At 41.6% G+C, this 13461-nt stretch overlaps 2 protein-coding genes across 2 annotated transcripts in view; both read left to right on the forward strand.

The window, feature by feature from the left end:
• The window catches only part of ARSB (arylsulfatase B), a 198117-nt gene that overhangs the window by 90355 nt on the left and 94301 nt on the right, over positions 1-13461 (forward strand). The gene's annotated exons all lie outside the window — the stretch shown is intronic.
• On the forward strand, positions 3885-4402 carry LOC128583578 (cytochrome c oxidase subunit NDUFA4). The gene has a single exon (XM_053587834.1). The coding sequence runs from the start codon at positions 3980-3982 to the stop codon at positions 4226-4228; it is 249 nt and encodes an 82-aa protein (XP_053443809.1). The 5' UTR covers positions 3885-3979; the 3' UTR covers positions 4229-4402.

Genomic DNA, 13461 nt, shown 5'->3' on the forward strand with positions numbered 1-13461 from the left:
GGGGAATTCAAGCCATTAACATTTATTGAGATAATTGATAAGTGTGGTAGTATTCTATTCGTCTTATTTGGTGAGAGTCCATTGCTTAGTTTTATCTTTTGCATCAATGTGGACGTTTGGTTCTGTCCTTTAATTTCTGAGTTCTTACTTTGCTGCTGATCCATTGTGGTGGTCAGTGTGCAGAACAGGTTGAAGTATTTCCTGTAGAGCTGGTCTTGTTGTGGCGAATTTCCTCAATGTTTGTATATCCGTAAATGATTTGATTTCTCCGTCAATTTTGAAGCTTAGCTTAGCAGGGTACAGAATTCTGGGCTGGAAATTGTTCTGTTTAAGTAGATTAAAGGTAGATGACCATTGTCTTCTTGCTTGGAAAGTTTCATTAGAGAAGTCTGCGGTCAATCTGATGGATTTGCCCCTGTAGGTCAACTGGCGCTTACTCCTGGCAGCTTGCAGAATCTTTTCTTTTGTCTTGACTTTGGACAGGTTCATCACAATGTGTCTTGGAGAAGCTCGGTTAGAGTTGAGGCGACCTGGGGTCCGATATCCCTCTGAAAGCAGTGTGTCAGAATCTTTGGTGATATTTGGGAAATTTTCTTTTATAATATTCTCTAGTATGGCTTCCATTCCTCTGGGGCATTCTTCTTCCCCTTCTGGAATTCCTATAACTCGTATGTTGGAACGCTTCATAAAGTCCCATAATTCTGACAGTGAACGTTCTGCTTTCTCTCTCTTCTTTTCTGCCTCTTTTACTTTCTGAGTTATCTCAAAAACTTTGTCTTCTACCTCTGAAATTCTTTCTTCTGCATGGTCTAACCTGTTGCTGATACTTTCCATTGCATCTTTAAGTTCCCTGATTGACTGTTTCATTTCCTTCAGCTCTGCTATATTCTTTTTATATTCTTCATATCGTTCATCTCTGATTTGATTCTGTTTTTGGATTTCCTTTTGGTTATTTTCCACTTTATTAGCAGTTTCCTTCATTGTTTCCACCATTTCTTTCATTGTTTTCAACATGTGTATTCTAAATTCCCTTTCTGTCATTCCTAACATTTCTGTATAGGTGGAATCCTCTGCAGTAGCTACCTCATGGTCCCTTGGCAGGGTTGTTCTGGACTGGTTCTTCATGTTGCCTGGAGTTTTCTGCTGATTCTTCCTCATGGGTGATTTCTTTTATCTGTTTCCTTGCCCTAATTTTCCTTTCACTTCCTCTTGCTCTTTAAGTTCTCGTGCCTGTGGACGGTTTTCCACTGTTTTAGTCCTCCTCTTGGGGTCCAGAAGTCTCTCGCTGACTCCCTGTATCCTCTCAGGGGTGATGATAGGCAGATCCCACCAGCCAGAGATGCCTGGAGTCCTATATCCCCAGACTCATGGTGCCCAGATGCAAGGAAGCTGTTACTCGGCTGCCATCTTGCTCCGCCAGGCGACATCAATTTTCCAGGAAGGCAAATGGAAAGTACACAGGGAGGACAATGAACTGCGGCAAAGCCTTTGTCATATGATAGTGACCTTCAGAAATAAGACTTTAAACAGCCAAGGCATTCTTCCTCCCCTCTACCACCATCCTCAGCCTTGCTCTCTCCACCTTAAACTTACTGACACAACAACATAATCCCCAACTTCATTTTTCTATTTGAAATTGATTGCAATCCTGGGATACACCTCACTTAGTCACAGGTAGAGTAGACCCTCTTCAAAAGATGCTCACACACTAAAGCCTAAAATCTGTGAATATGTTATGTTATATGGCAAAGGAAAATAAAGATTGCAGACCGAACTAAGGTTTCCAATAAACTGACTTTAAGATGAGGAGACAATCTTGGATTATCTGGTTGGACCAATGTAATCACAGCAGATGATTGATTAAACGTAGAAGAGGGAGGGAAAGAGGATGGCCTTCTGGTATTGCCCGTCTAGATCAAGTCGTGACCTCCTTGCCTGCAGAGACTCTTTGGGCCAGCTTTGTGCCACATTGGTGCTTTTTTCAGCAGCACATCAAAACCATTCATCAGTGGAGCTGCAGCCTCTTCCACCCTGTGGGGTGAGGGGCCTGTGAGCCTGTCTCTCATCACAGGTATAGCCATTGTCACTTGCTGTGGCCACATCAGCCTCAGAGCAGGGAAATACAGGGAGCCTTGCTGTCTCTTGCTCTGACCCCAGGCTCTTCCTGGGCAATGAGACACAATTCTTTTCTGCTCTCAGAGCTCTACAGCCATCATTCCTGCCATGCTGGAATGCAGTCCTGGAAGCAGGGCCCAGGGTGTCTTCCTAGGGTCACAGCCATGTCCTCTTGCTTTGCTTTGAATCTTCCTTCTTCCCCTAACTGGCTCTGAGTATTGTTTTGTTTATTTGTTTTATTTTATTTTTTCAGACAGTCTCACTCTGTCACCCTAGGTAGAGTGCCAAGGTGTCATGGCTCACAGCAACCTCAAGTGGGCTCAAGTGATCCTCTTGCCTCAGCCTCCTGAGTTCTTCTAGGATTACAGGTGTGCACTAGCACACTTGACTAATTTTTCTATTTTTAACAGAAATAGAGTCTCACTCTTGCTCAGGCTGGGCTCAAACTTCTGAGCTCAAGCAATCCACTTGCCTCAGCCTCCCAGAGTGCTAGGATTACAGGCATGAGCCACTGCGACTGGCCTCCGAGTATTTTTAGGCAAAATGTATTAGCTCATCCATCTGCTAACTGTCCATTCCTGGATCCCAGACACTGATTGCCCTGCCTACTTTCTGAGTGGGAGGAGGTTTGCAGGGAGCAGGAATTACTAGGAATTAAAAAAAAAGAAAAGAAAAGCCCTTACTATTTGGAAACATTCTAGTAGAGATGTAAGGTGTGCGAAGCATCCTGTTGGGCCTGTAATCATTTTCTGTTTTCCATCGGTACAGCTAACTTTATGCCAGCATAGGGAAGGTTTTCATATGCTCATAGTTGTGACCTCTGCTTGGTGACAGGTGAAGACAGTCACGTTATGTTGGTGTTGATAGGATCAGTGACAGAAATATGGACTATAAACCTTTTAACAAGGTCTAACTTATCTGTAACTATATCATAAGCCTCTTAGGTGTTTTAATGATATATGATCATCATTTTAATGTTTTAGGGCAGTGGTTCTCAACCTGTGGGTCATGACCCCTTTGTAACAATAAAAATACATCGCGGCATTAGGAAGGCTGAGAACCACTGTTTTAGGGTATTATGCTTCAGAACAGTGTGGTATATTTAATATACATCACTGTGGACCATTTAACATTTGAAAAACAGGTAAATATATTTTGTTCTGGGGTTTACTTTTTTCATTAATTTATTTATTTTTATTGTTAAATCATAGCTATGTACATTAGTGCAATCAAGGGATACAATGTGCTGGTTTCATATACAATCTGAAATATTCTCATCAAACTGTTCAACGTAGCCTTCATGGCATTTTCTTAGTTATTGTCTGTAGGCATTTGTATTGTGCATTTAGTAAGTTTCACCTGTACCCATTCTAAGATGCACTGTAGGTGTGGCCCCACCCATTCCCCTCCCTCCACCCTAACCTCCCCCCTCCCTTCCCCTTCCTTGGCCCTTTCCTCATAGTCTTGTGCTATAGTTGGGTTATAGCCTTCATGTGAAAGCTATAATTTTGCTTCATAGTAGAGCTGAGTACATTGGATACTTTATCTTTCATTCCTGAGATACTTTGCTAAGAAGAATATGTTCCAGCTCCATCCGTGTAAACATGAAAGAGGTAAAGTCTCCATCTTTCTTTAAGGCTGTATAATATTCCATGGTATACATGTACCACAATTTGCTAGTCCATTCGTGGGTCGATGGGCACTTGGGCTTCTTCCATGACTTAGCAATTATGAATTGGGCTGCAATAAAAATTCTGGTACAGAGGGTGACTTTGGACGTCCGCATAGCCCCGGCGCTTAGTCTAGGTCGTGGCTCGCAGGTTTATTTTTCTTCCCCTGTAGACTAAAGGCCGTTGCTGCAAACATGCTTCGCCAGATCCTCGGTCAGGCCAAGAAGCATCCGAGCCTGATTCCCCTCTTCGTATTTATTGGAGCCGGAGGTACTGGAGCAGCACTGTATGTCTTGCGTCTGGCATTGTTCAATCCAGATGTCAGTTGGGACAGAAAGAATAATCCAGAACCATGGAACAAACTGGGTCCCACTGATCAATACAAGTTCTACTCAGTGAATGTGGATTATAGCAAACTGAAGAAAGAAGGTCCAGACTTCTAAACCAAATGTTTCACAATAAAGCTGCTTAGAATGAAGGTCTTCCAGAAGCCATCCGCACAATTTTCCACTTAACCAGGAAATATTTTTCCTCTAAATGCATGAAATCATGTTGATGTATTGTGTTGAGGATTACACTGATTAATAAATATCCGAAACTTGAAAAAAAAAAAAAAATTCTGGTACAGATGTCTTTGTTATATTGTGATTTTTGGTCTTCTGGGTATAAACCAAGGAAAGGAATTATAGGATCTAATGGCAGGTCTATTTTTAGGTCTCTAAGTATTCTCCAAACATCCTTCCAGAAGGAACGTATTAGTGTGCATTCCCACCAGCAGTGTAGAAGTGTGCCCTTTTCTCCACATCCACGCCGACATCTCTGGTTTTGGGATTTTGTTATGTGGGCTACTCTTACTGGGGTTAGGTGATATCTCAAAGTAGTTTTGATTTGCATTTCTCTGATGATTAAGGATGATGAGCTTTTTTTCATGTGTTTGTAGATCGTGTGTCTGTCTTCTTCAGAGAAGTTTCTCTTTAAGTCCCTTGCCCACCCTGAGATGGGGTCACGTGTTCTTTTCTTGTTAATACATTTGAGTTCTCTGTGGATTCTGGTTATTAGACCTTTATCAGAGGTATAACCTACAAATATTTTCTCCCATTCTGAGGGCTGTCTGCTTGCTTTACTTACTATGCTCTTGGCTATGCAGAAGCTTTTTAGTTTGATCAGGTCCCAGTAGTGTATTTTTGATACTGCTTCAATTGCCTGGGGAGTCCTCCTCATAAAATATTCACCCAGGCCGATTCCTTCAAGAGTTTTCCCTACACTTTCTTCAAGTATTTTTATAGTTTCAAGTCTTAAGTTTAAATCTTTTATCCAGTGAGAGTCTATCTTAGTTAATGGTGAAAGGTGTGGGTCCAGTTTCAATCTTCTACAGGTTGCCAGCCAGTTTACCCAGCGCCATTTGTGGGGAATCTTTTCCCCACTGAATGTTTTTAATTGGCTTGTCAAAGATCAAATAATGGTAAGTAGCTTGATTCATCTCTTGGTTCTCTATTCTGTTCCAGACATCTACTTCTCTGTTTTTGTGCCAGTACCATGGTGTTTTGATCACTATCGATTTATAGTACAGACTCAGGTCTGGTAGCGTGATTTCTCCAGCTTTGTTTTTATTTCTGAGTAATGTTTTGGCTATTCGAGTTTTTTTCTGATTCCATATAAAACGAAGTATTATTTTTTCAAGATCTTTAAAAAATGACAATGGAGCTTTAATAGGAATTGCATTAAAATTATATATTGCTTTGGGTAGTATAGACATTTTAACAATGTTGATTCTTCCCAGCCATGAGCATGGTATGTTTTTCCATTTGTTAACATCTTCAGCTATTTCTTTTCTTAAAGTTTCATAGTTCTCTTTGTAGAGATCTTGCACGTCCTTTGTCTGGTATACTCCCAAATATTTCATCTTCTTTGGCACTACTGTGAAAGGAATAGAGTCCTTGACTGTTTGTTCGGCTTGGTTATTGTTGGTGTATATAAAGGCTACAGATTTATGGGTGTTGATTTTGTAGCCTGAGACACTGCTATATTCCTTGATCACTTCTAAAAGTTTTGTAGTAGAATCCCTAGTGTTTTCCAGATATACGATCATATCATCTGCGAAGAGTGAAAGTTTGATCTCTTTTGACCCAATGTGGATATCCTTGACCGCCTTTTCTTCCCTAATTGCAATAGTTAAAACTTCCATTACAATGTTAAACAGCAATGGATACAATGAGCAACCTTACCTGGTTCCTGATCTAAGTGGAAATGATTTCAATTTAACTCCATTTAATACGATACTGGCTGTGGGTTTGCTGTAGATGGCCTCTATTAGTTTAAGAAATATCCTTTCTATACCAATTTTCTTAAGTGTTCTGATCCTGAAGGGGTATTATCAAAAGCTTTTTCTGCATCAATTGAAAGAATCATATGGTCCTTACTTTTTAGTTTGTTTATGTGCTGAATTACATTTATAGATTTACGTATATTGAACCAGCCTTGAGACCCTGGGATAAATCCCACTTGGTCATGGTGTATAATTTTTTTGATGTGTTGTTGGATTCTGTTTGTCAGGATCGTATTGAGTATTTTAGCATCAATATTCATTAGAGATATTGGTCTATAATTTTCTTTTCTTGTTGGGTCTTTCCCTAGTTTGGGGATCAAGGTGATGTTTGCTTCGTAGAATGTGTTGGGTAATATTCCTTCTTTTTCTATATTTTGGAAGAGGTTTAGTAGTATAGGTACTAGTTCTTCTTTAAAGGTTTGGTAGAATTCTGACGTAAAGCCATCTGGTCCTGGGCTTTTCTTTTTAGGGAGATTTTGTATAGTTGATGCTATTTCAGAAGTTGATATAGGCCTGTTCAACATTTCCGTTTCATTCTGGCTAAGTGTTGGTAGGTGGCGTACTTCCAGGTATTGGTCGATTTCTTTCAGATTTTCATATTTCTGAGAGTAGAGTTTCTGGTAGCATTCGTTAAGGATTTTTTGACTATCTGAGGGGTCTGTTGTTATTTCATTGTTACCATTTCTGATTGATGAAATTAGAGATTTTACTCTTTTTTTCCTGGTTAGGTTGGCCAAAGGTTTATCTATTTTATTGATCTTTTCAAAAAACCAGCTTTTGGATTTATTGATCTGTTGTATAATTCTTTTGTTTTCAATTTCATTTAATTCTGCTCTGATTTTGGTTATTTCTTTTCTTCTGCTTGGTTTGGGGTTGGAGTGTTCTTCCTTCTCCAGTTGCATGAGATGTCCCATTAAGTTATTAACTTCCTCTCTTTCCGTTTTCTTGAGGAAGACTTGCAGTGCTATAAATTTCCCTCTTAGGACTGCCTTTGCAGTATCCCAGAGGTTCTGGTAATTCGTGTCTTGATTGTTGTTTTGTTCCAAAAATTTGGTGATTTCCTTCTTAATCTCATCTATAACCCATCTATCCTTCAGCATAAGGTTGTTTAGCTTCCCTGTTTTTGTATGGGTATGCAGGTTCCTGTTGTTATTGAGTTCAACTTTTATTCCATGATGGTCTGAGAAGATGCAAGGAATAATTTCTATTTTTTTAAATTTGCTGAGGTTAGATTTGTGGCCTAGGATGTGGTTGATTTTGGAGTATGTTCCGTGGGCTGATGAGAAGTATGTGTATTCAGTTTTGTTGGGATGAAATGTTCTGTAGATGTCTGCTAAGTTCAGATGTTGAATGGTTGCGTTTAAATCTAAAATGTCTTTGCTGAGTTTTTTTTTGGAGGATGTATCCAGCACTGCTAAAGGGGTGTTAAAATCTCCAAATACTATGGAACTAGAGGAAATCGAGCTGCTCATGTCTGTTAGTGTTTCTCTTATAAATTGAGGTACGTTCTGGTTGGGTGCATAAATATTAATATGAGATCTCATCATATTGAGCATTACCTTTAACAAATATGAAGTGTCCATTCTTATACTTCCTTATTTTGATTGGTTTAAAGCCTATTGCATTTGCGAACAGGATTGCAACACCTGTTTTTTTCTGCTTTCCATTTGCCTGGAATATAGATGACCATCCCTTCACCTTGAGTCTATATTTGTCTTTTAATGTAAGATGCGATTCTTGTATGCAGCAGATATCTGGCTTGAGTTTTTGTATCCAGTTAGCCAACTTGTGCCTCTTTAGAGGACAGTTTAAACCATTCACATTGATTGAGAATATTGATAAGCCTTTCGAGAGTCCGGTGGACATTTTTAATCCTTTTGCGACTGTGGAAGTTGGAATTTGATCAAAATTTTCTGGGTGTGTTTACTTTTGTGGTTGAGGATTACGCTGGTCTTTCTGGAGGATAGGTCTGAGAATATCCTGGAGAGCTGGTTTAGTTATGGTAAATTTTTTCAACATGTGAATGTCATTGAAGTATTTAATTTCTCCATTTGCCTGGAATATAGATGATAATGGAATATAGTTATAAATGAAACTCAGTTTAGCTGGGTACAGGATCCTGGGTTGAAAGTTATTTTGTTTTAGGAGATTAAAAGTCGATGACCATCCTCTTCTAGCTTGAAAGATTTCAGCAGAGACATCTGAAGTTATTCTAATATTCTTGCCCTTGTAGGTCATGGTTTTCTTTTGTCTGGCAGCTTTCAGAATTTTCTCCTTCATATTAACTTTAGTGAAATTGATTATGATGTGTCTGGGGGATCTCTTATTCAGGTTGAGTTGTGCTGGAGTTCTGAAACTGTCTGCTATCTGAATTTCAGAATCTCTTGGCATGTCTGGAAAGTTCTCCTTCATAATTTCATGGAGAAGAGACTCTGTGCCTTGTGAAGCCAGTTCGTCGCTTTTGGAGATCCCTATAAGACTAATATTGGTTTTCTTCAAATTATCCCAGAGCTCTCTGAGAGAGTGATCTGTTTTTGCCCTCCATTTCTCTTCCTCTTTGAGAGTTTGGGAGCATTCGAAAGCTTTGTCTTCAATGTCAGAAATCCTTTCTTCTGCTTGTTCCATTCTGTTACTGAGGGATTCTACTGTGTTTCTCAGATCTTTGAGGGCTGCAACTTCTTGTCTCCTTGTGTCAAAATCTTTGGTCATTTGTTCTTTGAATTCGTTGAATTCTGGAGATATCTTTTGGGTTACTGCTTGGAATTCTAATTCGATCTTATTTGCTATCCAGATCCTGAATTCAATTTCTGATATCTCAGCTATTTGTTTGTGCATGGGATCTTGTGCTGTGTCTGCCCCATTGATCCTTGCGGGAGTTGATCTACTCTGATTATTCATATTGCCAGAGTTTTTCTGTTGATTTCGCCTCATGATTGTTTTTCACCATTGCCTCTGGCCATCCTCAGAGTTGGGGAGGTGTATCTCCAAGTTTAGACCCCAGCGGGATCACTCTATTGTTGCTTGATCTTTGTAGGGATTGACCCTCTGTAGTTCCTCTGGGGCTGACCCAGCTAGGGAGTTCTGGTTGTGGAAGCAGCTCCAGAGTGTGACACACCTGGATCCAGCAACAGGGCAGGAGGTGGTTCGCATGGTTCTGGGAGTGCCTGGTGCTCAGCGACTTTGGCATAGAGCGCCCAAGGCTCCAGCAGTCTCTGGCCAGGAGAAGGGTTCTGCGCAGAGGTAGGGAGGGCTCCAGAGGGCACGTGGCTACCAGTATCCCTGGCCAGATGAGCGGGCCAGTGTGGAGGTAGAGAGGATACAGGAGGGCAGACTCAGGGTTGCGCGGCTCCCACAGTTCCTGGTCAGGGCATGCGGAAGCCCAGCAGGTGTGGGTCGCTGGTCAGGGGTTGCACACAGCTCTTATGGAGGTCCGGGCGGCACCAAGCCCAGGAGTTTGAGGTTGCTATGAGCTGTGATGCCCCAGCACTCTACCCAGGGCAACAGCCCGAGGCTCCAGTGTACCAAAACAAGTCTCACTCTCCCCCTAAGGGTTAACGCTGTAAGGCAGCTCAGTCCCCACCTTTAGGCTGGTCTGTCACTAGGTTACTAGCTCCCGCCCGATTCTTGATCTGGGATCCTGAGGGCGGAGCTTGCCGGGGCAGTTCTCTCACAATGGCTCCCTGTGGCTCAGCTCAGCGGCTCAGTCTGGGGTCCTAGACAATGCCCAAAGTTCTCCACACTCCTGCTCAAGCTCTCCCCAAGGCAGTTCAACTGAGTGCCAAGTCCAAAAACACCGAAACGGTTCATAGGTAAGGCTTTTCCAGTTTGCAGTCTCACTCCTGCTTGTACTTATGGTTGCTGGCAGGATTAGGTCGATCGAACACACGCAACCACTTGCCAGTTTTCCACTGTTTTTGTCCTCCTCTTGGGGTCCAGAAGTCCCTTGCTAACTCCCTGTATCCTCAAAGGGACGATTATAGGCAGATCCCACCAGCCAGAGATGCCTGGAGTCTTATCTCCCCAGACTCACTGTGCCCAGTTGCAGGGAAGCTGTTACTCGGCCGCCATCTTGCTCCACCCTGGGGTTTACTTTTAAAATTCATGTTTTTCTTTTTGTTCTCCCATCCCACAGAGACCCTCTGCGGCAGTATGTGCCTCCTAACTCGCAGATTCTAGCCTGCTGTGCAATTAGGAAGCCAGACATCACACCTATTGCTAAAACTGTGTCTGAGATGACATAGGCCCTGCATTAGTCTCGGATTATATGGACTTTGTGATGCCTATTGTGGTTACCCAGGGCACCTATTTTGATTTGTTTGATCCTTTGGTCTTGTTTTCTATCCTGGTTCGAGGCTGTTCTTGTCCCTTTGTCTCTTGCTACAATGCTTCCTGTTACCCACTTACCTCTCGTTGGGCACAGAGCCCCAGGCTGCTTCTCCTCTAGTGGCTGCAGGGGCTGGCTGCCTTCACCTGCTCTGAGTGTCCAGTGTCACCTCACTCCTATGCATAGCCAGGCCAGGGACAAGCTGCACTATCCAGGAATCAGAGTGCTAACAGTTTGTTTTACTTTGGCCCTAGAGCAAGTGTCATCTGTAGATCCAAAGGAAATCTTGTTCTTATACCTTTATTAAATACACATTCAGTATTTGAATTTCTTTTTGCAAACTGCTTCATATTTAGGTGTATTGAGTTATGTTTGTGCCGTTAAATGTTTCACTTTTCTGCTATTATTCAGAGAGGATTGTGCTGGTCAACGTTCTCGTCACTTTTGCCTCGTCTGGCATTAAACACCCCAACACCAGTGAGATACTTTAGCATTTGGCAAAACTTTAGCCCAGAACACTGCGGAAACAAAATTGCCTGTCTGCTTCATTTAGTTTGTTGATTTTTCTGAGTAACCTAAAAGCATATCTTATGACTTAGGAAGTAGAGCTTTGATAAAATGTTTCTGCTTCACAGGGTAAAATTAAAAACATTTAACTGGTATTATATGTTTGGAAATATAAAGACAAATGATAGCAGTTGATATCTGCCCACATGGAATATGCTAGTTTTTTCTCCTTAACACTCTATGAAAAATCATTGATCTCAATTTCTATCTTTCTCACCATATGAATTGTTAGTACATCTGTTATTTTGAAGCCACAATTCTAGTTTTTCATGTCTGTTGATGGCGTTTTCACTTTTCTTCCACTATCCTTGAACTTGTAAGCCTCTCAAGCACTTCTGTGGGACTTTTCTCATCTATTCTTGATTTGGCATTCCTGAAGGATAAACAACTATCTAGTAAGAACATCCTCTGGCCACCTTACATGAGTCTTAGGTTTTGGAGCGGGGAGGAGCAAATAACTTGTGAGTAAATTGTAATACTCCCTGAGGATACCAAAAATGTTTAATTAGCCCTGGAACTCATTAGTAAAAAACAATTAAGCATTTTTTCATGATCAAATTATAGGAAAAACAAGCAGGATTTTAGTTGTAAAAAAGGATAGAACAAACATTTGGTACTAAATACACTAAATAAACATGGGTCTTCAGTGCTATTAGTGGGTCCTATATAGGGAGATGAAACCTGGCTTTACCCACACCTCCCAAGTGACCTTGACCACAGCCTTTCATCTGAGGAATTACAGGGAAATAGTTAAGTTGTTTATGTAATAAATCAGAACACTGTTTGCCAGTTCCCAGCTCCATTTTAACTTGTAGAGAACAAATGTTTTCAATGTTTCAACAGCCTTTGGAGTCTTTTCATCCTTAATAAATTTTAAAGGAGAGATAAAATCCCACTGGGGTCCCATCATTATAAGCAATGACATTAGCCCCATTAAAGTAAGGAAATCTTTTACTATGACCCTTTATCTTCTTTTTCTTTTTAATCCCCATTCATTCCTGATTTTGCCCTTTTTCCACATCCATCTTCCTTTATCTTCACCTCTTTTGGTAGCTACATCAGTTATTTGGGGTCTGGCTGCCAATTCCACTCCACCAGAATCCTCATCTTGCTAGCTCAGCAGGACCCTCCCCCTGCTGGGTCTTCTAGAGGAGATACTAAGTCTGATTAGTGTCTGACTGTGAGCTGGCAGCCAGAGTGCTTACTCTCCCTGAATGGTGCAAAGCAATTTAAACCTCTACCAATATTCAAATGAATATCCCAACAAATGTGCAGTGTCTAGTGTTTTGTTTGAATCCAGGCTGTCACTGCCGTGCCTCTTTATTTGATATCTTATGTCCTTTATTTAAGCTCATGGAAGCAGAAAGGAGATATCCTGCCTCTCCCCCACTAATAAAGACACCCCTCACAACTCATTGTGTTTTTATGGCTCTCAAGAAATTACCTATAGAGTAGAGAATGCAACCTAGAAGGACTCTATGCTTAGCACACTTTCTTCTTATGAAAGCATGGTGTTTTGGAGTGTGCCTGTAATCCCCACATCTACTGTATGTCTAAGAAATATCCAGACTGGAGTCTGCTCTGCTCTGGAGACTTTGCTGGTGCTGCTGGGACTGGCAACTGTCCAGTCCATAAAGATGGCTCATCCTTATTCAGCACTACTTCCACACCAGGCTCTGTATTAAGGTAGATACTGTTGTTATCCTCACTATTCAAAGGAGGACACTTAGGCTGAGAGACCGAATACCTGCCTAACTCACCTGAATATGTGTCAGCGAAATCAGAAATGGGTCAGGAGGATGACGGAGAAAAATAATGACAGTCACTTGGTCATCATTTAGCTCTCAAGTTTTCCTTAAATTCTGGCAAAGAGTATACTTAATGAGTATGGTTAGTTAGTCTTTAATAGGAAGGAACCCTATAAACACAGGGTTTATAGACACAGATACCCCATGTCTCATGTGTAACTGTATGACGCCTCTGAGCCTCCTGTCCCCATACCTGGGCTCACTCTCTTCTCTCTGATGGTCCTTGGCTGGCTCTGTTCTATCATTCTGGTTCCAGCTCCTCTAAGCGGCTCAGTCATTACCTCCCAGGCATGGAGAGATCTCACCTCTTTTTCTCACTCACAACATGAGAGAGAGATGACCTTGCCCGTCCTGTGTGCTGTCACCTTCCCTGGCCACAGTAGCCGCTGACATGTGGAGGTACTCAAGAGATTGTTAAAGGGGCGAGTGAGTTCCCACTTCCAGGCCAGGATGATGGTCCTAAATGCTCACAAATCATCCCGTTTGACCTCAGCATAACTGACCAGGGGCCAGATTGGACAAACAATTCCACTACTTGTGAGTTTGATTTGCTTAAATCCTCACTGGGGTCCAGGAGCCCCCTTTGCCGATGTCCTATAGAATAAACAACATCTGTATGTAGAACAGCCTCCAAAGGGTCAAAGACATGAG

The sequence above is a fragment of the Nycticebus coucang genome, chromosome 1, assembly GCF_027406575.1.
Source record: "Nycticebus coucang isolate mNycCou1 chromosome 1, mNycCou1.pri, whole genome shotgun sequence".
Classification (NCBI taxonomy): Eukaryota; Metazoa; Chordata; class Mammalia; order Primates; family Lorisidae; genus Nycticebus; species Nycticebus coucang.